Genomic DNA, 24,591 nt, shown 5'->3' with positions numbered 1-24,591 from the left:
GATGAACTTCACCTTTGAACAAAAATTTCACATGAATAAACCATTAACAGGACAACTGGCGCGTATTTGTGGCTGTTCATCTTAATACATCGATATAATAATAATAATTAGGTATTTATTGGTACCTTAAGACATTTACAATGTATAGGACAAGTCAAATGAAAAATAGAAAAATCAATTTTCGGGAATTTATTCTACGATGACATTCATCGAAAATCCTGTAGTAAACTTTTCGCATTAATTCACTCAAACATGAAATTCTCAAATGCCACCACTTTTTTGAGTCTCCCAATAAAAGGAAATTTGTTGTCATTCTCGTCATTCACAATCTTTCTGATTGTGGAAATATTCAGCTGAAATATAAGTAGTTTAGATTCAGATAAAACATATAGATAAATGAGGAAGTATCTAAAGCTGTGTACTTGGAAAATTCTAAGATGAAGTCAAGGAGTTTGTATCTCAGCAAGTATATTTATTTTTTGGTAGAACGTTTTCGGCTACAATAGGGTAACCATCTTCAGTACCAATGTCAAATTAATAATAAAGAGTATCTAAATGATTACAATTAACGTCAATTGTAATCATTTAGATACTCTTTATTATTAATTTGACATTGGTACTGAAGATGGTTACCCTATTGTATCCGAAAACGTTCTACCAAAAAATAAATATACTTGCTGAGATACAAACTCCTTGACTTCATCTTATATAGATAAATTCTCTTACATTGAATATGTTCGTTATTAATCTTTTTCGAACACAAGATATCACCCACGTCTTCTAGTTTCCTTATTATGACCATTACGTTCCATAAAATATCAAAAATTCAAAGAACCCAACTCTTGAAACTAAGTTGGACGCTATCTAATGAATATTTGAACGTTTTGTAAAAGAAAGTAGGTATTCTTCATATTTTCTCGTATAATGCGCCGTTTTCGAGTAATTTGATGTTCAAAAATTGAAAAGTATCTGTGAAATTTGCAAAATTGGGTACTTGGCTGAAGGCAACTCTGCTTTAAAGATCCACAGATGTGCAGTGTCACAGATTTAGCTAGTTTTTCTGAAGGAAATTTTGTTTTTCCAGTCGTGACACAGCTCATTATGGAAAATTAAAATGACTATATCTTTTTATCAGGGCCGCATCGGAAAAAATGGTATAGGAGAAAAGTGTCTTTTTGACCTCAAGAATATACTGTTGAAATATTTATACGAGTCAAAGACTCAACCTATACAGAGTAATTCTTTGATAATATTCTTCCTTTTTGCCACACCTCAATCCCATTTGCACAAGCTTGAGATCAGCTACAAAGTTACAAAGATCATTGGATTCTTATCAACCACCTCCACATACACTTCAAGAACTCAGACAGCTTTTTATCGCAACTCTGAATATAATTGAATTGATCAAAGCTTCTTCAACAATCTGAGCGAAAGTATTCAAATCAAAGGCTTTGTTAGGCTGTGGTTGATGATCCAGGACCTGAACTTTATTTTTTAAATTGTTAAGGGAACAGATTTTGTACCTACTATAAATATGTACTTTAGATAAATTTTCTTCTGAACTTATAAAAAAATTGGCAGAATAATGAGTTACATAAGTGAGTAAACATTACGATTTCTCATACTTAAAAAATTAGTGGAAAAAATGGAAACACTCTCAACAATTCTGAACTTTCTCAACTTGTGGAGCAGTATATTCAGGATGATTAGATCCAGTTATTTAGCAATTTTTGAGTTCGATGGAATCAGTATTCAGTATATCACCCCATATGTTGTGTCTATACCCATATAGGTTAAGACCTATTTTACTGCAGTCACATCACCCCATATATGTATTGTTGTCGATGTTAAGCCGTTAATGGTGATACAATGTGTGGCTAATAGGGTTGCCAGCCCAAAGCTTTGATCCTGGGTTCGAAGTGTTACCGGTTACAGGACGTGATTGTTCCTCTTGTAACCATTATACGTTAAAGAAGTTCCTGTTCCTCGCAGGAGGTGAATTATTTCAGGTCAAGGCAATTCCCAATTCTTCTGAAAGAAAAACCATCCTCGCGTGAGCAACCTGCATAAATATCTATCAAATTCACGGATTTATGGGTAATTTCCACGTTCCTACATCCACAAAACGAACAATCTCCAGCGAAAACGGTAATGGACCGAATAAACTTTCGGCTGGAATAAATGTAGCTGAAAAATTTGGCAGAAGGAACAGAAAGAACCGTCAGATTAACCGCCATTACTCGATCCATACGTATGAAGTCTTAATCAGTTTATTTCTTTCAGTAGTTGAACGTGTCTTTTAGGTATTTCACATGATGCCCAGAACTGTACCCCTATATTGACCTAATTTTTACCCTTGATGATGATATACATATACAGTCTTAGACCAAGATTCCTCAGAAGGATCCAAATATGGCAGCTTAAAAGCCTACAAATGTCGAATTGTCATGCAGTATGCGGCTTCATCTATAAACTATTGATATACACTGGGCCGTAAAATTAAAAGGATGGAAAATGAATTCAATATTGATTAACTCTTTAGTTTTTTGACCGATTTCGATGAATTTTTGACAGGCTGCTGAAGCTTCCATCTACATCTTGTCCTGATATCGATCAAAAAATTGAAAGTTATTCAAGATTGAATTTTTTTTCGTTCGGGTAATTTTGGGTCCAGTGTAGTTTCATATTTTGAAGTTATAAGATTACTGGATCGTAATGCGAACCTTTTAAAATCTCATTATATTTTGTTATCCACAGATCTTCCTTCCGAGACTGATATAGAAGGATTATCCCTACCAGGTTGTGAAGATTTCAGTTTGAAAGATGTGCAGGAATCCAAATCTCAAAAATCAGCAGTACCAAAACCGCTTGATACATTACCTCATTTTACAAGTTCAAGTATCAATAAGAATTCCTACGTAAGTACCCGATGTTTTTTGAAGCTGTATTATAAATTTCATTTCTTGAGAAATGAACGATCGTTTTTCTCGTTATTGTTATCATCCATTTTCATTACTCAGAATGATATCCCTAGTGAAATATTCATTGGGGGGTTGGTGAGTAAATTGACCAGAACTTATTAAATATTCAAGGCACTTCTGAATTCCATCTCATAAGATTTATTACTCTTTTTATTATCCAGTTTTCGAGCGAAATTCACTCCCCCATCTTTAATTTTCAACTAGAACAAGCCGCATTTAAAAAAAAAAAGTGCCCTGAATTTTAATTTTTTTTTGTGTACGATAATCGATCATTAAACATCAACTCATATTTTAAGAGTAGGCAATAACTACATACACAGGTACAGTTGATTATAATGCCAAAAGTCAACTTGAGTGAAATATACAGGGTGTCTGTAAACAAATGCGAAGGACTCAGGGAGATGATTCCTCGATGAAAATAAGCAAGGGTAGTTCCTATGAATTTTTTCGAAATCGTTTTTCGAAATCGACCTCCCTTCCAAGATACAGCCTTTGGAAGGCGATGACGAGTTGACAGTTTTCAATGTTTTATACGGGTTCAAAAAAAAACACTCATAAAACTACATAGTTCTATGCCTATCTTTATAGTTCTATGCATAAAACTATACAGAATATGAAGCACTAACTAGATATTACTCACACAATTTTTTAGATTTCATAACTTTATTATTAGGGGTTGAAAATAACAACCCCTTATGATTTTCCTTCAAAAATTGTTTTCGAGGGGTAGATTTTCGAAAAATAAATTTCTCTTATGGTTTTCCATTCAATTCTTGAGAAAAAAGTCTTTCGCAAAATTTTGATTCAATCGATTATTTTCTCGGAATGAATAAAAACTTACAAGCAGTTCTGATCACTGTTCATTTCATTCTATCAAGTATCAACTGTATCGAAATTTTGCAGGAGACTTTTTTCTCCAGAATTGAATGGAAAACCATAAGAGAATTTTATTTTTCAAAATCTATCACACGAAAACAATTTTTGAAGGAAAATCATAAAGGGTTGTTATTTTCAACCCCTAATAATAAAGTTATGAAATCTAAAAAAATTGTGTGAGTAACATCTACTTAGTGCTTCATATTATGTATATAGTTTTATGACTCAGTGTTTTTCAGAACCCGCAAAAAAAATTGAAAATTGTCAACTCGTCAACGCCTTCCAAAGGCTGTATCTTGGAAGATAGGTCGATTTCGAAAAAAATTTACAGGAACTACCCCTGCTTATTTTTATCGAGGAATAATCTCCCTAATTCCTTCGCATTTGTTTACAGACCCTGTATAAAGTTTTTGAAATGGAATAAAACAAGCTGTCTGTGAAATATTAAGAATTCTAGAAGTTCAATTTTCAAAGATTTCAAAGAATTCGGCGTAAGACCTCTGTAATGCTGACTTGGATATCATTGATGGTCAATTGGGATAGTCTAAGATGAGCTAGTTCAAAGCCTAGACGAAAAATTCTGATGGAGTCAATTGAGAACGAATAATGAACGTGCTTCTTAATGGATAACGGATAACAAATGACTTCCTGCACTTATTCCTTTCAGATGAACACAGAAACTTACTCAGCACCACATAGCGACGTTCTGACAACGGAAAGTGCAGTTTTCACGAGCTCTCTACCGCCTTCTGGAAGTACGTTATCATCTCATCACGAAATCCAGTTGCTGAGAGAGCAATTGGACCAACAGAACCAGCAAACACAAGCAGCTCTGGCTCAGTTGCAGTTGGCGAAAGAGCAGCTGGCTGCAGAGCAGGTATATTCTAAAATTGAGCAACCATTATAAATTATGTGTCACTTATTAGTCCCCTTTCCCCATTCAGAAAATTGTTGATTTGTTATAAAGAAGTGTACCAGTTGAAATATGTTATTGCTTTTTCATTGCTGCATCCCGTTACCGGGAATCAATCTAATCTACAAACAGCCAAAAAAAAACGGTGCGAACAGACTTATACTTTCTTATTAGGGCTAATTGCGACTGTATGCCCTTCTGTGACTGAAGATACCCAACCGTGACCTACAGATCCTTCCACACTCCGGACATGGATAGTCACCAACCAGATCTGGCCGCTGCTGTATCCTTCTCGAGTCTCCATTATAACTGTGTACCAAAGACCTCCACTGTGACCTGTCTAATGCTAGTTGTTCCCAGTTATGATTGGCATTAACTGATTTTAGTTATTGATGTAGTATATCCTTAAACCGCTTATTCTGGCCTCCTGGTTTCCGGGCTCCCTCTGTGAATTCGCCATACAGAGCTATTTTGGGGAATCTTTTGTCTTGCATCCTCAGAATGCATCTGAGTCGGGCCCTCGTTACTTGAGTCTCAATTGTTGTACAACTCGCTCGTTGCAAGACTTCTGCATTCGAAACTTCGTGGAATCATCTGATGTGCATTATTTGTCTTAGATGACGTTGTTGCGTTTGTTCGAGCTGTTTAATATGTCGCCTGTAGGCCGTCCAGCTTTCGCTTCCGTAAAGAAGCGTTGGGAGGACCACTGCTTTGTAAACAGCTGTCTTGGTCGTCAGATTGAGGTCGTGATTTTGAAACACTCTGACCTTTAGCTTCCAGAATGCCCGTGATGCCGAATTGATACGGTTGTGTATTTCCGTGTCTAGGTTAGCTCTATTATTTATGGAGCTTATTTATGAAACACGTTGTACATAAATGTTATCAGTCAAAATTTCATAATTCGCAAGCTCTAAGCAAAAGATGAGAAACCGTATTTCTTCGGAGGATGGATCAATATCCAAGATTCGGGGAAACATTGCAGTTACTGCTATGAACCAGATTTTAGTCGAGCAATTAATGCTGAATCTTTTACAGCAGTACATTTAGTTTTATTGTCTTCCGTACTGCGCTAATGGTCCAGATCTGCACTGGATAGGAGATTGGTTCTACCGAGTATAATGAATTATTCTCAAGTCTTTTTCCAGGTTCACATTCCGTATCTTTATGACACAGTCATCGCCACTTTTCATTATTCACATTTCACTTTCATGGTATTGTTTGCCTCACAGAATTATTCACGTAGTTTCAGGGTTTCTCTTTATTCTCTTAATTTCAGTTTTGAATTATTGAATCACACATTCAAAATACACACATCACGTTGCCATGAATTATGTTGATGCCTTCTTTTCAACTTTTTCTATCGTGCTATAGAAGCCAGGAAATTTTGCTTATAATTATTGTATGTCATATCGTTACAAATGTACCTACTCCACACATTCTGAAAAATGTAACTAATAGGGAATTTTGTATTTAGGCTGCGAGAATGGAGGCTCAGAGCAGAACCCATCAACTCCTGGTACACAACAGGGAACTGCTGGATCATATAGCTGCTCTGGTGTCTCATTTACAAGGAGGAAGTGATCAGTCTATAGGAGTTAGTAGTCAACAACAGAATTCCCCTCATGTTACGTTACCTCAGGTGAGAATTGTATAGTAAATAAGGTCTTGATGTACTAATATCTGTTATTATTTGTTGGCTTAGCTGTTATTTTTTGATCTATTCATTTATGAATTTTCAGTTTCTGTATTTTTCGTGATTAGTATGAAAAGTTTACTCTTGCGGATTCATAAATGATTTTTTTTTGTGAAAGTGTAAAAATCATTTCGGAATTTTGTCGGGTGAACAGATAAATAAAAAAAAATCGATAAACTATCTTCTCGACTTGAAGCTGTTGATTTATATTAACAATGCCTTTGGCTTTTACACCGGAGTTTTTCTAAATTTTCTTGCATATTTGCGGAGAAGTTTTATAGATGTACTGGGTGGGCAAAATTCGTTGACTACTGGAAGGAATCTCGAGAACTATAAGAGATAGAAGAAAACGGATGACACGCTATTTTTCAGAGAAACAAAGAATGGTGAAAACCGTAGCCTCCTACGATTCTTCGTTTTTGAGTTATTAGCGAAAAATGAAATTTTGACGATTTCGAAAAGTTCTCATAACTTTTTTATCTTTGAAGTTACAGATCTGAAACTTGAACTACAGATACTTTTTGACGGGAATCCACTGACGAGCTCAAAATATTTTTTCATTTCGAATTTTTCGGCTAACTTTCAACTCTTATTGAATTTATTATTTTTTAAATGGAAGAAATCTTTTGTAGATTTTACGTATGAAAGTGCCTAAGAAGGTTCAAGGTTCAGATCAAACACGAAGAATCGTAGGAGGCTACAGTTTTCACCATTCTTTATTTCACTGAAAAAGAAGTCGGAATGAGTCAAGTGTTTTCTTCTGGCTCTTATAGTTCTCGAGATCCCCTCAGTAGACAATGAATTTTGAATTTTGCCCAGCCTATACATACACTGGAAAGTGTATTTTCCGTAGAAATCCTTCGACTGCATTACAAATTATAAAACAATGATTAAAAACAGTGGTACTGCAAAATTATCTTACTTCAATTATCAATGAATTTCAGTCATAAAAAATTTATTCCCAAGTCGCTTTTGAAATTGATATGATAAAATTGAAAGAAATTTTATCATTCACATGGAAAGGTTCGCTTATTAAAGAAGAATTTTGGATGGTAGGGGTCGAGAGCATTTCAAATTTTTTATTGAAACAGATAGATCATCCATAAAAAAAACATTATGAATCTTTATTCAGCCACCAGATACATACCGAATGTTATTTCTTTCGAAATAGATTGCTTTGGCTGTTTCTTGTATTATATTTTTATTTTTCGTTTTAATAGCTTTCATTTTGTTATGCATGCAGGCAGAATCTTCGTTAGAAGTTATTTGTTTGCATTCAAAGTGTTTTCAGTGGAAATGAGTGTTTATTCAGTGGCTGCTTAATGCAACTTAAACATATTGCTCAATCTATGTCAGGTCTTTCCGAATAAGAAGGACGAGAATAAGCGTGTTCTGCTGGATATTTACTCTGCTTGATATTAGGTATGTGTTTTTCTTTTATTGAATAATAGTGAAAACAAAGAGTTCTATATTAGATAATGGCATGTCTGAATCATCATCGCAATTGGTAATACATATATATGAATTATTTAGCATATTATTTACACAGTGAAGTAGTTTATCTGTTTATGAACTTGAAGTAAGTAAAGACTTGATGGTAATAGGAAAGAAATATTTTTTTAATAATTTTTTTTTTCATTTCATCTAAGCATGGGCTCCTCAAGAAAAGTCATTGAAAGCCTCACTTTTTTTTCGAGTTATTCATTTACACCCAGTATATTATAATTTTATGTTTGTGCTTATATATTGATACTTTCCATCTAGGACTGGATTACTCAAAGAGTAAGATTATTTTATGACTATTATATAGTAGCTTTGTATATTTTTCGAGTTGAACATTCTCTTTGTTTTCACTTCAACCTCCCAGATAGTTTAAATTTGAATTGTCATTTCTTTTTCTTCGAATTTCAGCAGCATCAGCAACAATCCGGCATGAACATGAGCTACATGTCTGATTTGAACGAGGCATCGTTGGACAACAGTTTACACCAGGCTCTGGGTGTGAATCCTCAAGATTTCTACGAGAACAGAGCGGTGACATCTTGCTTACCACCATCTCCGCTCAGCGCTCTGAACCCAACCGGCAGTGTTTTCAATTTCCCCTACAACCAACAGGCTAACCTTGAAGCCCAACTACTTCAACGGTTGCAAGCTCTGAGTGGATACACACCGCCGTCTCCTTACCCTTTCAATTTCAACCCTACCATGCCCTATTTCCAGTCTCCGTATTTTTCCTCGTCCAACCTGTTGAACAACAACTATAACATGCCGACGCCTCCTCAAAATTTCGCTAGTCCTTCTATGAGCAACAGGAATTCCTTCGCGGATAATAGATTGCCTGGTATGAGGCACAGCAGCGAACCTAGACAAATACCTTATCAGTACCATACAACCAATACCCTTCCATTTACCAAAACCAATATACAGATGCAGAACTACTCGCAACCTCTCACCAATAACCTTGATAAAAGACAATCTTCCCTACACCAAACCAATCAGAATCCAGGCTCTTCTCAACTAAATACTAACAACTCCCCCTTAAAGACAGAGACAATGAGGAGCGACCATTTGAAACCTAGCAATCTGATAAAACCACTATCCCAAGTGGGTACACTGACAACAACCGACTCTGATGGAAAAGTCAGGGTCATAGTTCCTGTACCATCAAGCAATACCAACAGTATTAAGAGTGATAAAGATACGGAAGGTCTCCTGGCCAACTTGAGGTTGACAGATGACTTCAGGATGAATGGACCTCCAATCCAAAGGAGTACCAGTGAGAAAGTACCAAATAGGAGTGAACTGATGCAACAGGTGCATCGGTCCATGTGGGCAAGACACACGACAAAATGAATGAATAAATTAGTGTTATATTTTTTGTTACTCATTATCATGTAATAAATCTAAATGTTACATAGTTTTCATTTATTTTTTTGATCTGCATATTGACTTCCACTGTTGTTGAAAACCAATATTCTTCTTTTTCCAGATTTTTGATGAAGTTTTCTGATTATTTTTTTACAGGTTATAAACAAGGCTCTCTTTGTTCTGATTTTTCAAAAAACAACCTTCGATAAAACCCTTACCTAAAATTATTTTTCCTGATATCCAACTCAAATTTCACCTAAATTTTACATTTTCATCGTGTTTATTGGATATGGATAAGATTAAGATGGATTACTTTAAAATGTATGAGAGTCTCCCTGTATACCATCTGAATTATTTCATTTAGTTGAATCAGATTCCTTCATTTTCGAATTAGTTGATGATAATTTAAGACAAGGAGTAAGAATTTGATCCTTCATATTGCTTTATTTTGAAAATATGCCATATCTTCTTCATTCTCGAAAATATCTAAAAACGATAAAACTTATTCCTATAGGCTACAGGCACTTTTTCCTTAGGAATACCACACTATATTCAACTTTTTTTTTATCTTTCAAAGACTCACCTTGTATATACAAGGTGCAAATATTGCAACAGTAGATTCTTGAGGTCAAAAGAAACACTTTTTTTCTTTACCAGTTTTTTCCGAATAGGCTTGGTTTGAAAGATAAGGGCTGTTGAAGAACCATAAAACATGTTAGGTATATATTTTCAGTTCAATCAACGGTTTTATCGAATGAAATGAATTTCGGAATATAGTTTTCTATTTATTTAAGGAATTTTTTTCGAACACAAGATATCAGCCAGCACTCAACTCTGGAAACTGAAAGTTAGACCCTATCTAATGAATATTTGAACGTTTTGTGAAATAAAAGTGTTCTTCATATTTTCTCGTATGATGCGCCGTTTTCGAGTAATTTGATGTTCAAAAATAAAAAATTATCTGTGATATTGTTGAAATTGGGTACTTTGGCTGAATGCATCTCTGTTTAAAAGATCCACAGATCTGCAGTGTCACAGATTTAGCTAGTTATTCTGAAGGTAACTTAAAATGGCTATATATCTTTTTATCAGGGGCGAATCTAAAAAAATGATATAGAAAAAAAGTGTTCCTTCTGACCTCAAGAATCTACTGTTGAAATATTTATACGAGTCAAAGACCCACCCTGTATATTTTTGAAAGGCTAATTTTTTTTGTATATGAGATCAAAAATAGAATGCATTCGTATTTGAAAGAACGAAGTTGTTCTTTTTTTAAATGAATAATATTCATTTTTTTCTCAAAACTTTTGTAGTGAGGGTTGAAAAGAGAACAACTACGTTATTTCAAATACGAATGCATTCTTGCATCTTGCATCTTGCATTTGCATTGCACGACACTAAAATGGCGTATTCCCAGTGAAAAAGTGCATGTAGAAAGTTTTTATCCTTTTCAGATATTTTCGAAAATTAAGAGAAGATATGGCACATTTTCGAAATCGACATGATATCAAAATTTGCTTATATCTTCAAGACAAATGAAGATATCGTGAAACGGTTCACACTAATCTTCTTTTCACGAAAATCGAGCACAGGAATTTCAATGTTTTTTACTTATCTAGACTAGAAGTAGTCAAAATCGATCAATTTATGATATATAGCCTGTACTTTGATGTACCCTTTAAGGATAGTCATAAAAAATAGAAATACCATTTGTCCCAAATTCGATGACTTCATCTCGAATTTGGGACACACTGTATAACATTTTCTTACACCGAGAAGATTGAAAATCGGTGCTAATGGACCTGCCCGATCAAAAAGCTACGTATTTTTCTTGCACTTTGGATAGGTATCCATCCCACATTGATATTTATGTTCACTGATTTGTTTTGAATGTTTCGAACGATTTTCAGCTGAGCTCTGCCGCAAAAGTGGAGCGCTGGTTCGAGCTGCTGGAACCGATGTCCATATCGCGACCGGAAAGTGGCTTCGTTTCCTACCAGGATAATGAACAGGAAGCAGACGAAGATGAACGTGCCATTTTAGAAGGGACCAGGAGCCTACTCATGAAGCTGAGCGCAAGGAAGCAACGCAAGCTTCTGAGTTTGAAATTGGGAAAAGTAACAACGTTTTAACATAAGGTTTAGAGAATGTGTGATTAGAGGAATGGACTCTGTAGTGTGTTATTTGTTACAACGTTCAACAGGTTCGTCATGAAAGAATCCAAATATGATATTTTTTCGATAAAACCGTATTCAGTGATCAAATTTTAAATGTGAATAGTTGAAAAATACGCCGAAACGAAATGATGATCAACTCCTGTGTGGGAGTTGATATGCATTTATATATTGTTAGTCACTTGTAATATGACCTAACTTGACTACCTTTTAATCACGGATCGATAATAAAGATATATATCTTTCATTACTGAAATAATTTTTGCTCACCAATATTCAATGATTGGTAACGTTAGAAGAAAGCAAAATATCGATAGCCATCTTATAATTGGTACTGTCTAATTATAATCATGTAATTTGATATAACGACTAATCACCCAAATAATGCCGATTATTGTATCTATCTACATCAATTCCATTTTTTTCATCTCACTTATTGTGTCTTTCAATACTTCCCAAGTAAGCTTTAGAGCATTTTCGTGGCGAAATGTCACCTAATTATATTTTTTATTAATCATAATGCTAGTCTTGAATTCCTTGGTATTCATTTTGCGAACCAATGTTTCATTAGATTAGGTTATTTAGTTGCATTTCACCATGATTTGAATAAGGTAATTTAATTTATTTTTAGTTTCGATCATATACCTTGTTTAGCTCAATTTTTGTATTTTATGTTCATCGACTGACTAAATATAAATATAGGATTTTTTACTTCTCGATTTGGTTTATTGTTTTATTTGTCCCTGTTGAATCACAATATTCGAAAACAGTTTTTATACAAACCTCTTCGATAACCACTACATACAGGGTGTCCCGGCACTACGTGACTCATACTCAGGTGTCAATAAAGTATATATGAAGACGAGTCAGAAATGCTTTAATTTTTTTACTACGGCTCCCCCTATGATATGAACCTCTAAATGGTACTTCCATAATTAAGTTTTTTTGTTATAACATCCGAACAACTATCAACTAGTTTTTTCCTACTCTCGGGCAATTTTCTTTAGAGGCTATCCAAGTTGGGAGCCAATTTTGGATTTATATTTGACTTTATGAAGCTTGGTCTAGACGAATTTTTAAGCGAACCCATAATTTCTAGTCACCTTTCGACTCGAAAAGTCATCGTAGAGCATAATGTGATACATATTCTGAAAGAGGAAGTTATTTTGTAATGAATCTAGAAATTTCATCTACCTCAGTTGAACTGTTATTGTTTATTCGGTCTTGACGAATTTTTGAGTTACCTCCTATTTTTCGGGATTTTTCGATGGTAAATTTTCGACACGCGTATTTCCCAGAAGAATCATTGTAGATATGAATTAGAAGGCTAGCCCAAGAAGGAAAATCAGGATTTACTCGAGCGTGCCAGATTGATATAAGGGGAGATACCTTGGACCTTTGTAGAGCACCTCTACCCCAAATTAGAACTATATAATATATAGGGAATTGTCTAAGCCTGTCAGAATAGTAAACAAAAACGATCATTGTATATAGCTGGAGCGATTAAGATATATATGGTTAATTACATGTTGAAAAGTATATATTTTCTTAATCTGGCAATTTAATCGTGTGGGAGGGCGCCAAACTTGCAAAAAAAAAACGTCACATTTACATTCTCGAGCGCGGTGGCTTTTTTCTTAATTTAAAGCTAATTATTCAAGAATAACGGAAAAAATATAATCTGACAGTTTCAGCAAGCCGAAACAAAAAAAATTGACCTTAAAGGTCACAAAAATCAGTTTTTTTGAATTATCTCCTCTCCTGAGTTTCAAACTCTTTTCGTTTTCATTATAAAAGTTGTAGAGCGAAACATTTTCTACAAATTTTGTCCGAAGCAATTTTTTCTACGTTTGAACGGCCGTTTCGAGATATATGGCGATGAATGTTCATTAGACTGGATTTCTATATTGACCATGGACTTTTGCATGTGTGGCTAAGCTCCTCGCCTTTTTCACCCTCTAGCTCGAAAACTGTTAAGGGTATGAAAAATTGCTTCAGACCAAAGTTGTAATTTTATTATCTACAACTTTCATAATGAATACAGAAACGATTCGAGGTACAGGAAAGAAGATATTTAAAAAAAATGCCTTGTTATGATTTTCAAACTGTCAGATTAAGAAAATCCCCCTGATTATTGTCAGATTGATGGGTTAAGACGTCTGCAACACAGATATTAACCATCTGTATGAAAATCTGACACGCTGGAGTATGTCCAAGTAACGATTTTTTTTGCATTTTCGGTCTCTTTGAAAAGTAGCTTCCTTTGGGTCCAATTAACATATCTTGTAAAAATCTGACACGCTCGAAGAGATATTTTCAACTCTTCCGTATGGCTAGCCCCAATACGCAAACTATCAGATTACCATGAATTTATTATCAGAGGCACGTAGGGCATATATATTATCTTAATATAACACGCTCAAGTATGTACACCTGACGATTTTTTTTTAATCTTTGAAAACCTGCAGACGCTTTCCCTACCGCTGTGAGTGCATATACATCACAGAAACTTTTTTACTTTCTACCATCCTATCTTCAATATCCACTAAATCCCGATATAGCATCGTCGCCTGCCCAACTCAATGTGATACATATTCTAAAAGAGCAAAATTCTTCCAGTAATAAATCCGAAATTTCATCGAGCTCAGTTCAGTGGCGGTTCCAGTAGGGCATAATTTTATAACCTCCATGGAACCACATTTGTCTGAAACAACCAAAATCAGCAGCAACTTTAAGATTTAAAACATGATCATGTTTTAAAAATGGATAAAACTAATTTGTACTCCCAATAGTAGGTAGATCTTTTATGACCTTCTAATCATCTATAACTCTTCTAGACCGATTCAAAATATGAATGAAAAATAAAAAGAGAACAGATAAATCAATAAAAATTTATTAACTAATCAGTTCCAGTAAATATCGATAATACAAATTAAACAAGTGGGTATCTGACTTGTACGGTGATACCGCAAGAATTCTTGCCACGAGCCATCCTCCAGTAACCAGCTTCACCCCAGTTTGCGCCCCAAGAGTTCTTGAGGATCCAGAAGTCCTTGCCGTTTTCAGATCCGTAACCGACGATCAAGACACCGTGGTTGATTTGTTGTCCAGCGCAGAGGGCATCGTCCAAGATACCACCTTTGTAGGAGCTCAAATTGTCAGTAGAAACGATGGCTGCTGATACTGGTCCCACTGAACCGACAGCGTTGAGGATGTCGTTTTCACTTGGTGGCACCCTCACGAAACCAGTGGCGTAGAGGACTGGCTTGGGGGCTTTGCAAGTGCCTTGGACTCCGGTGTATGGGTAGCTGGCCTCGGTGGTGATACCGTTTTCTCTGACGTATTCGAAGGCTCCGGTGACAGTTCCACCGTTGCAACCGAAATTGTTGTATTTGTCGGTGGCGCAGTCCAACAGGTTCTGTTCACTCAGAGACATGAGAACGCCAGTTTTGATTTGGACGGCTGCTTCCAAAGCTCCAGTCTGAAAAAAAGAAGGGATTGACTTTTCGAGGGGCATTCTGTTTGGTATTTTGGTATTTTTTTGAAGAAAAATGTTAAAAATCATTATTTCCATTTATTTACTATGCTCCCCCAAAGTGGAGCTTGATACATCTACAAAGGTTGTCACCATTCTAGGCACACAAAGTAGTTTTTAAATCTGCATACCCGACGGTTTAGGTACACCGTTGATATCATCTACCAAAGCAAAATTGGTTAGTTGAAACACTATACAGTGTTGTCTTCGACTCGTACAAAATATTTTAACAGTAGATTCTTGAGGTCAAAAGACGCACTTTTTTCCTATGCCATTTTTTCCGAATCGGCTCGGTTTAAAAGATACAGGCTGTATCATAAAAATACCAAAAATTGAAAGAACCCAACTCTTGAAACTAAGTTGGACGCTATCTAATGAATTAGAACGTTTTGTGAAAAAAGTATTCTTTATATTTTCTCGTATAATGTAATTTGATGTTCAAAAATAAAAAATATGAGTCACAGTAGGAAAATTGGGTACTTTGGCTGAATGCAACTCTGTTTAAAAGATCTACAGATGTGTGGTGTCATAGATTCAGCTTGCTATTCTGAAGGGAATTTTGTTTCTCTAGGGGTGTCATGGCTCATTATGAAAACTTAAAATGGCTCTATCTTTTCATCTAAGCCGAATCGGCAAAAAATGGTAAAGAAACTAAACTGTTTCTTTTGACCTCAAGAATCTACTGTTAAAGATATTTATATACCAGTCAATGACTCACCTTAAATGTGCTTCATTAAACGCCCACATTCCTGAGTTATATGTAATGTGTGTTTATATAATAAGCCCAATAGAAATAGAGATCGGTCCAAGTCAAGAGTGCTGTTGCTTTGGATATGTCGATGTATACAAAACATTGTTGTAATGATTCATCAATACTGGATGTTCTGTTGTTTATGCCACATAATGTACAGGGTGAGTCATCTTTGACTCGTACGTAACAAATATTTTAACAGTTTTAACAGTAGATTGCTGAGATTATAAAAGAAACACTTTTTTCCGATAGGCATTTTAAGTTTTCATATTTCAGCTGTGCCACCCCTGAAGAAACAAAATTAGCTTCAAAATAATTAGCTTAATTTGTGGCACTACACATCTGTGGATCATTTAAGCAGAGTTGTGTTCAGCCAAAGTACCCAAATCTTCAAATTTCACAGATACTTTTTAATTTTTGAATATCAAATTACTCTAAAACAGCGCATCATACGAATATATGAAGAATACTTTTATTTCACAAAACGTTAAAGTAATCCTTAGATAGAGTCCAAATAAGTTTCAAGAGTTGGGTTCTTTGAATTTTTGGTATTTTTATGGTACGTAATGGTCATAATGAGAAAACTGGAGGACGTAGGTGATATCTTGTGTTCGAAAAAGATTTGTTAAATAAATGAAAATCTATATTCTGAAATTCATTTCATTCGATAAAACTGTTCGTGAGATAGAACAAAAAATAATAATAAAAATTTTTTTCATGATTTTTCAATAAGCCCGTATCTTTTAAACCGAGCCGATTCGGAAAAAATTGTTTCTCTTGACCTCAAGAATCTTCTGTTGAATTATTTGTACGATTCAAAGACTCGCCCTGTATATAGCTCTCTTAAACGTGAAAGTTCCTTAGGTTCTACATATCATGTTCAGAGAATAGGCAGATAGCCAGATAGGCTAAAATAGCCTCTTTTTTTTTAGTAGTGAATATGCCAGAAATTTAGGGGAGAATAAAACTTGTGAACTTACAGAACTGAAAGTCCAGCATGATCCGCAAGTTCCCTGATTCTTGACTACTCCAACTGCTCCCCTAGACCTCCAGTCGATGCTGGCTGGAACAGTGAGATTTTTGTTGGCCTCGAAGACCAATTCATCGCCGGTGAAATCTTCGAACTTGTATTTGTTGACGTAGGAATTGAACTCTTCCCTGGTCCAGTCGGAGAATTGGGATAGACCTTTATACCAAGAGACTTTTCCTTCGGCGTAGAGTTTGTTGTGTTCCTCGATTTCCTGGAGTTTCTGCTTGAAGATAGAGAAACGGTGACGTTGTTCGACTAGGGATCTGTAGGATTTGCCGAATTCCTCCTGTAAAGGAAAAAAATTAATGACTTAAGCTCTATGAATGCTGAGTTTACCAAAATTCTTACCTGGTATTCTTGCCATTGCTTGAGAGCTTCTTCCTCAGAGAAGGCTTGGCAGCTGAGAATGACAGCTAATAAACAAATCGCGAACTTCATTATGAACTGCAAAAAAAAATGAACACATTAAAAAATTTAAAAAAGAGATATAATCACATTCTCAGTAACGAAACATTAATACATATTTGATGAAGTATTCCATCATTCGATTGATGGAAAACCAATGATGTAGGTACAGAAAAATCACAAAAAGGGAAGAACAAAAAGAGAAAAAATATTTCCAATCTCGAAAAAAATTCAGTGATTTTCGAATTAACAATTTTCTAACTAAATGACAAAATGGATATTAAATATCTAAGTTAATATTTCATGTTGAACTTACCTGGAGAAAGTGATAGATTCTACTGAATGCATCTACAAAAATTTTTTTCCTTATATACTATTAAATTATCAAGTATCCTTCATCTTGAGGGTTTAAGAAAATTTTTATTCATCGATTTTTTATCATTTCAGAGAAGATAAAAATGCAATAGTCAAGATCATTCTCGAGTGGCTTGAACTGCTTGAAGTGATTTTCGGCTTCAAATCTTTTTTTAATCAATTCGTTGGTGCTCAAGTAGGTACCCAAAAATGATAAACTGTATTTAGATTAGCATTTTATCTTGTTTACAGCATAGTTTTTCTTATTCTTGAAAAAGCTTACTGGAGTTTTGATGAATCGAATGCCAGAAAGAAGGTGAGTACCTACCTTTTAATTTGAACTGAAAACTTTAGTACTAACAAAATTGGTCATGATATTTACCACAAAAACAGCTAGATCTGAGATTTTTCGTCTTGAATAAAATTAAAAAATGAGATTCACGAAACCGAGAAGATTGCAGACTCCACCTACTAAGAATTGGATAAATGGGAGGGATGAATAAAGGAAAATATAGTTCCGCATAAAAAGATTTTTAATATTTGATGAAATTGGATCGAAACTATTATATAGCCAGGAATATCCAAAAAGGAAAGAAGGAAAATTGAATTTAACATCGAAAATAATATGTGCGGATGCAGACGATAACTAAAAAAAATACAAATTTTTTGTTCTTTTGATCTTTTAAAACGAAATAATTAGCATTTAGAACAATTTATGAGGAAAATATCCTGAATAAATGCGTTCTTTTTTCTTCTCTTCTCTTTTCGTATTCTTCATGACAAAAATTATTTTATAAAGGCGAATTTGTCATAAAATGTTTACACAGTGCTGAGGCACATTTAAATATTGTGACACAATTGAAATGGAAAGAGGCATTACATATAGAAAAAAATTTAATTGTGGAAAATCAATTGGAATGCTTGACTCCGATTCAATCTCCAGGGAAAACCTATCCTGTCTTAACTTTCAAATTAAAAATGATGATATAGATGATTCTGGTAAAATTCAACAAATATAAAGAATAAAAACAATATTATAAACACATATGATCAAGAAAGCGAACACTTTATAAGAAAATTCGAAGTTCTCAGACAGATCAATGATGAATTTGGAATTATAAAAAGGGATAGCATGTATTTCTCAAAAGATACCTAGTTCGATAAGCTTTTTTTGAGTCGCCCAATATTTCACAAAAAATAAATATGTTTCACTGCGAAATATTCCACCAGAAAAAAAGGCAGAAATCATATAGGTATATAAATGTATAGTGGGCGCTATGAAATAATGTTTTTTGGGCAGCCCCTACTTAGTTAGAATCGCCTAAAGATGGCACCTAAAAAGCAGTGTTTCAAGAATAACGGAAAAAATATAATCTGACAGTTTCAGCAAGCCGAAACAGTAAAAATTGGTTATAAAGGTTACAAAATCAGTTTTTTTTATTTATCTCTTATCCTGGGCTTCAAATTGTTTTCGCATTCATAATAAAGGTGGCAGAGCATAACATTCTCTACAAATTTTATTCGAAGCAATTTTTTCTACGTTTGAATGTTTTTGAGATATATGGCGATGAATCTACATTGACCTTGGCCTTTCGCATGTGTGGCTAAGCTCCTCGCTCTGATCGCCCTCTTACTCGAAAACGGTTGAGAGTATGTAAAATTGTATCAGACAAAAGTTGTATAGAATTTTATTATCTACAACTTTCATAATGAATACATAAACGATTAAAGGTACAGGAAGGCAGATATTTAAAAAAAATTGCTTGTTATCATCTTCAAACTATCAAATTGAGAAAACCACCCTATTTAGTGTCAGATTAATGCGTCAACACGTCTGCAACACTGAGATCAACCATGAGTATGGAAATCTGACACTCTTTAGTATATACAAGTAGTTTTTGCATTTCAAAGCACCTCTGTGACCAAGTAGCGTCCTTTGGGACCAATTAATATATCCTCTAAAAATCTGATACTCTCGAAGAATTTTTTTACCACTTTCAACTCTTCCGTACGGCCAGCCCCAGAGACGTATAGGGCATATACAGTTTCTTAATCTGACGCACGCTCGAGTATGTACACCTGACGATTTTTTTCACATTTTTGAAAACCTACAGACGCTTTCTCCACCGATGAAAGTGCATACATCTTTGATCCTTCTTTTCTTTCTACGATCTAATCTTCAAAATCCACTAGATCTCCACGACGCTCAATTAAATCGCGGTTTAGCATCGTCGGCTCCCCAACTAACAGGAGCTGCTCAGAAAAAAAATTCTATGAAAGACCCACTATTTTTTTACAAGGAATCACCCCTCAAATTTTATCTCAACTATTCATGCTCTCTATGAAACTGTCAATTGCTTAATAATGGAGATTTCTTCATTATTCAAGAAATGCTTTCATAATTTGTTTAAAATATCCTTATCACTTTTTCACCTCATTATGGAATATAAAGTAGATATGGTCATTTTATTACCTAATTCAGTAAGTACTACAAAATTAAGCAAAAATATCTCCTTCGAAATTGCTTCTTGTTATATCTTGTAAAACATGATATTGTTTGGCTGTTTAGTCGAAATAAAAAAAACTACTAATATTCTCCGTCTAATTTTTATTAGGTAACTTTATCATTTGATCGATGATTAATACAGTCATTCCATTATTATACTTAATTACTTCAAATTATTCTCATGATAACTTGCTGATGCTGCCTCAAACGAGAGGATACCTTGCTTGTTTTGCGATGCAGCAAGAGTTTTTGCCTCTGGCCATTTTCCAATAGCCAGATTCACCCCAAGCAGCACCCCAGGAATTCTTCATTATCCAGTAGTCGTTGCCATTTTGTGAACCGTAACCAACAACCAAAACACCATGATTGACTTGTCGACCAACGCATGACGGATCATCCAAAATGCCACCTTGGTAATCGGCCAAATTATCAGTAGATACTATTGCAGCTGATACCGGTCCAACTGAACCAACGGCCTTCAAGAGATCATCTTCAGTCGGTGGTACTCGCACAAATCCAGTGGCAAACAGAACTGGAGTGAAAGATTTGCAGCTGCCTTGAACTTCTGTGTAAGGATAGCTCTCTTCCGAAGCGATTCCATGGTAACGCACGTATTGGAAAGCTCCAATGGAAGTTCCACCGTTGCATCCGTATCCATCGTAATCTTGGGTTGCGCAGTCCATCAAATTCTGTTCGCTTAGGGACTGGAGCACTCCTTTCTTTAATTTGGCAGCACCTTCTAAGGCACCGGTCTGAAACAATGGACTCAATCGACTTAAAGCTCAAGGGGCTTTATGTTCATAATTTATATTCATTAGTGCACCAAAATACTTGTAAATATTTAATTATGCAGCTTTTTAAATGCACAGCTCAGTGACATGAAAATCTCATCACCAAAAACGAGAAGAGATCTCTTGAACAAACATGGCAATCAGCTCTGTAGGAAATATTAATTTTTACGTTTTTATTCCTCCATTTAATAAATAAGCTTGTAACAATACGACTGATGCCGTCAAGAACTCCGAGGATTAGAATCTACTTATCCCAAGACATCTGTGAAATTTTCAGAAGGAGAATGAACTGGAAAGAGAGATAATTTTCTGAAAAGCCATCGTTACCTTGGTATACACAAGGTGTATTTGAAGGTGAGGCTTTTTTTCAACAGAAGGTGAAACTGGTCAAAATGAAACGTTACACCAATGCCTAAGGCCTAAACAAAACTTTTAAAATGACAATGTTGAAAAAAATATTGAAAATGATTACTGAAATAGATCCTAATACGACCCTAGACCGTTTGTTAGCTGTGGGAAAAAACTTATCTCCTGATTTGACCATGTGGTTTCGTTTAGGATATTGGCTCGTTCGATATTTACGTGGTAATGAAAATGGAAACTTAGGATTGCCGAATTGTTGTCATTATTTTTTAGTAACTTACACGATTTTATGAAATGGCTCATTTCGATACCAACTGACAGAAAAGACTTAGGACACAAATGTAAAAAATGGAATAATACTTCAAAATCTCAATAATAAAATTCGTCTTAATTATTCACGAATTTTTTCAAAATGGGCATCACAATCTTCTTGTTCGAACATTCCAACAATCGTCGTAAAAATGGGATTAAATGGGGAAACATCATAGCACTTTTTCAAAATAACTAACACTGACATGAGGCATCTAATCCGATGAACTTGGTACTGAACCTTTCATTTTCTAGCCATATGTTTATGTTTTGTCTCGTTTTTGCAATGCCGGAGTCCCGTACTTGAAATTCAATGAAATTTTGTCGAAATTCTAAGGGTTGTATCTCAGCTATCTTGGATATTTTATATAGACAATTCTTGGTTAAACGACTTATTTTGATGAGTTCTACCTTCTGTCAAAAAAAAAGCCTCACCTTTGAAAACACCCTGGATAAATGAAATTGCTTTCAGGCTGAACTAAATTATTTTCCTTCAACTTTCTCAACAAATTCCATCTTCTTTCTTATTTTTCGATCTCCATGACACTGATTGAACTGATTGAACAATGTTTTTTTTTTATAATGGACCTCTATAATATAAATTCATCTTTAAATCACTCACAGAGCTGAAAGTCCAGCAGGATCCACAAGTTCCTTGATTTTTCACTTCGCTAACAGCCCCATGACTCCTCCAGTCCACGCTAGCAGGAATGGTGATATTTTCACCACTGAAAACTTTCTCATCTCCAACAAACTCTTCATATCTGTATTTATTGATGAAGGAATGGAATTCTTCACGGGTCCAGTCGGAGAACTGGTTGAGACCTTTAAACCATGTAACTTTACCTTCGTCGTAGAGTTTGTTGTGTTCCTCGATATCCTGAAGTTTCTGCTTGAATAAAGCGAAACGGTGACGCTGTTCAACCAGAGATCTGTATGATTTGTTGAATCTTTCCTGGGAATTTGAAAATATGTCATTCTTTTGGCTTCAGTACATAATGGTTGTCATTTCGTAGATGTGCTCTGAAAGTCTTACCATTTTATACACTTTTATTAGTTTCATTTAATAGTTAGAAATTATTCTGGTGAATTGTTGAAAGGGCTAAACCAATAGTCCCTTCGTTTTACTGTTAGTACTAAGGAAAGGTTTGTCTTTTGATAACAAACTACTAGATAATGCTTTTATCTTTTTTCGAAAAATTTACAATATGAATTAAAATTGACCATAGTTATGTAAATTACAAAACCGTTTTCTCAAAACTTCGATGCGGTATTACAACTTAAAATCATAAAAAGCTGTGAGCTTCTTGATTCTCATGCAACTTATTTTTTCAGATTCTCATCGTATACCTTCTATACTTCACCTGGTAATTTTCCCATTGTTTGAAAGCTGCCTCCTCAGAAATGGCCTGGCAGCCAAGAATGAAGGCTAGTAGGCAAATTAGAAACTTCATTTCTCTCTGAAAATAGTGTATGCTTATTACACCTTTCTAATTCTATACAGGGTGTAAATGAATAGATTCGAAAAATTATTGTGTGTCTTGCATTATGGAATTAATGTGCCAAAAATTTTGAGGGTTTCTAATTGGGTAGAATAAAATAAGTAGGTACTGTCGAACTCAAAAAAATGGTACTTATTGTTAGAGAGATTTCTATCAAAATCTCTATTGTTACTCACTTGGTAAATAAACTGATTTGATCTCACTCCTGTAGTTTTTCGCTTTTATATCAGTACTAATTTAAAAAAATATCTCTTTTCCATATGTGCGTGAGAAAAAAAATATTTTTAGCTCCTATCAAATTGAGATTTTTTATCTGATTAATTTTATCAGCCATTTTACTATTCAGCTCAAATAAACAATGCCAATAATATCCTCTACAAAAGGTGGATACCCAGAGGTAAAGAAAAGAATGTTTCTCGAAATCAATTTTTATTCAAAAATTCGAGCAACTGAATTAATTTGATGTCTTGATTTTTTTCACAAAAAATTTTCCTTCTTAACAGGGGCAGCTTACATTTTGGGTCCTGGATTCAGTATAATGATAGTGCCAACAAAATTGTTATAGATCCTTCGATTCTTTTTCTTTTTTCTTCAATAAAAAAGTTTATTCTGGGGCTATACAAACTGAACTACATGATTCTCACTTGAATGAGTTTTTTAACCACTACACGCGTTTCGCTATCACAATAGCATCTTCAGGCTGGCGAAACAAGTGTAGTGGTTAAATAACTCTAACTAAAAATCATTCAGATTATATGGTTTAATTATGGATTTTCATCAATTCAAATCGATATGTTTATTCTTGAGTAGATCCTCACGTGCTCGAAATAAGAGCAGGAATATATTTATTTCAATTGTAGATAAGTCTCTCAATGAGTTATTATCGAATCGTTATTCAATTAAGTGTGTTTGTAGATCATTTCAGAGAGCATTGTAACACAGATTTTTATCTAAAATTCCTACCTTTCGGACCTGAATGAAAATTTGGTGATCCAGTTTTTTTCCTAGACTTTATTCTAATGGTTCAAGGTTGGTGTATGAGGACTAAGTTGTTGAAAACTATTGACTCAAATTAGCTGCAGTGGGATACCTAGTCCAATTATAATTCATAGCAAAAAACAAGAATTCTTCATTATGAGGATATTTTTCAAAGAGAGGTTGATGTATTAACGAATTTACAATTTTTCTATAATGGAAATCTGTCTAACGATCTTCTAAAAGGTTTTGTTGTGTAGATGGGTGTGGATTTGGTGGGGAGAAAAAGTTATGAAGAAATTCGCTGGGAAGAAAATGATTGATTTCAATTTTTTTCCAGTTTTCATTTTCAAGAATTCTGCATAAGAGAATAAATGATGAAATTAAAAAAAAAAATTGAGAGACCGTTTGAAATTCATTAAATTGGTGATAAGATAATATGGTTTCATTTTTTCTAGGAACCAGAAAACTGTCAGAAATTTAGTAGACATATTTTATGAAAGTGAGAAGACAATCAGAAAAATGTTGGTGGTGTTTCCTTATAATTGTAAGGGGTAGAAAAGCC

The 24,591-nt window shown here is 34.6% G+C and overlaps 2 protein-coding genes across 10 annotated transcripts in view; one reads left to right on the top strand and one right to left on the bottom strand.

Annotated features, from left to right (window-relative positions):
- LOC123311237 (capon-like protein) overlaps positions 1–9,376 on the top strand; it is a 106,329-nt gene extending 96,953 nt beyond the window's left edge. For 8 of the 9 annotated variants that reach the window (XM_044895146.1, XM_044895157.1, XM_044895138.1 and 5 more), the window contains 4 exons: positions 2,758–2,918; positions 4,525–4,734; positions 6,245–6,409; positions 8,375–9,376. In XM_044895146.1, coding sequence (XP_044751081.1) covers positions 2,758–2,918; positions 4,525–4,734; positions 6,245–6,409; positions 8,375–9,316 — 1,478 coding nt within the window. In that variant the 3' untranslated portion in view covers positions 9,317–9,376. The remainder of the gene's footprint in view (positions 1–2,757; positions 2,919–4,524; positions 4,735–6,244; positions 6,410–8,374) is intronic. The other variant, XM_044895129.1, reaches the window with a different exon arrangement.
- Positions 9,377–14,385: 5,009 nt separating this feature from the next.
- On the bottom strand, positions 14,386–23,037 carry LOC123307422. Its single transcript, XM_044889718.1, has 6 exons — positions 22,914–23,037; positions 22,172–22,504; positions 20,296–20,838; positions 17,170–17,265; positions 16,772–17,107; positions 14,386–14,986 (listed from the first exon to the last, which is right to left on the bottom strand). The coding sequence occupies exons 1-6, from the start codon at positions 23,001–23,003 to the stop codon at positions 14,438–14,440; spliced, it is 1,947 nt and encodes a 648-aa protein (XP_044745653.1). The 5' UTR covers positions 23,004–23,037; the 3' UTR covers positions 14,386–14,437.
- Between the last annotated feature and the right edge of the window lie 1,554 nt (positions 23,038–24,591).

Source organism: Coccinella septempunctata, chromosome 1, assembly GCF_907165205.1.
Source record: "Coccinella septempunctata chromosome 1, icCocSept1.1, whole genome shotgun sequence".
In the NCBI taxonomy this organism is placed as follows: domain Eukaryota; kingdom Metazoa; phylum Arthropoda; class Insecta; order Coleoptera; family Coccinellidae; genus Coccinella; species Coccinella septempunctata.
Note: the sequence above shows the minus strand (reverse complement) of the source record. Positions and strands in the feature narration are given on the sequence as shown.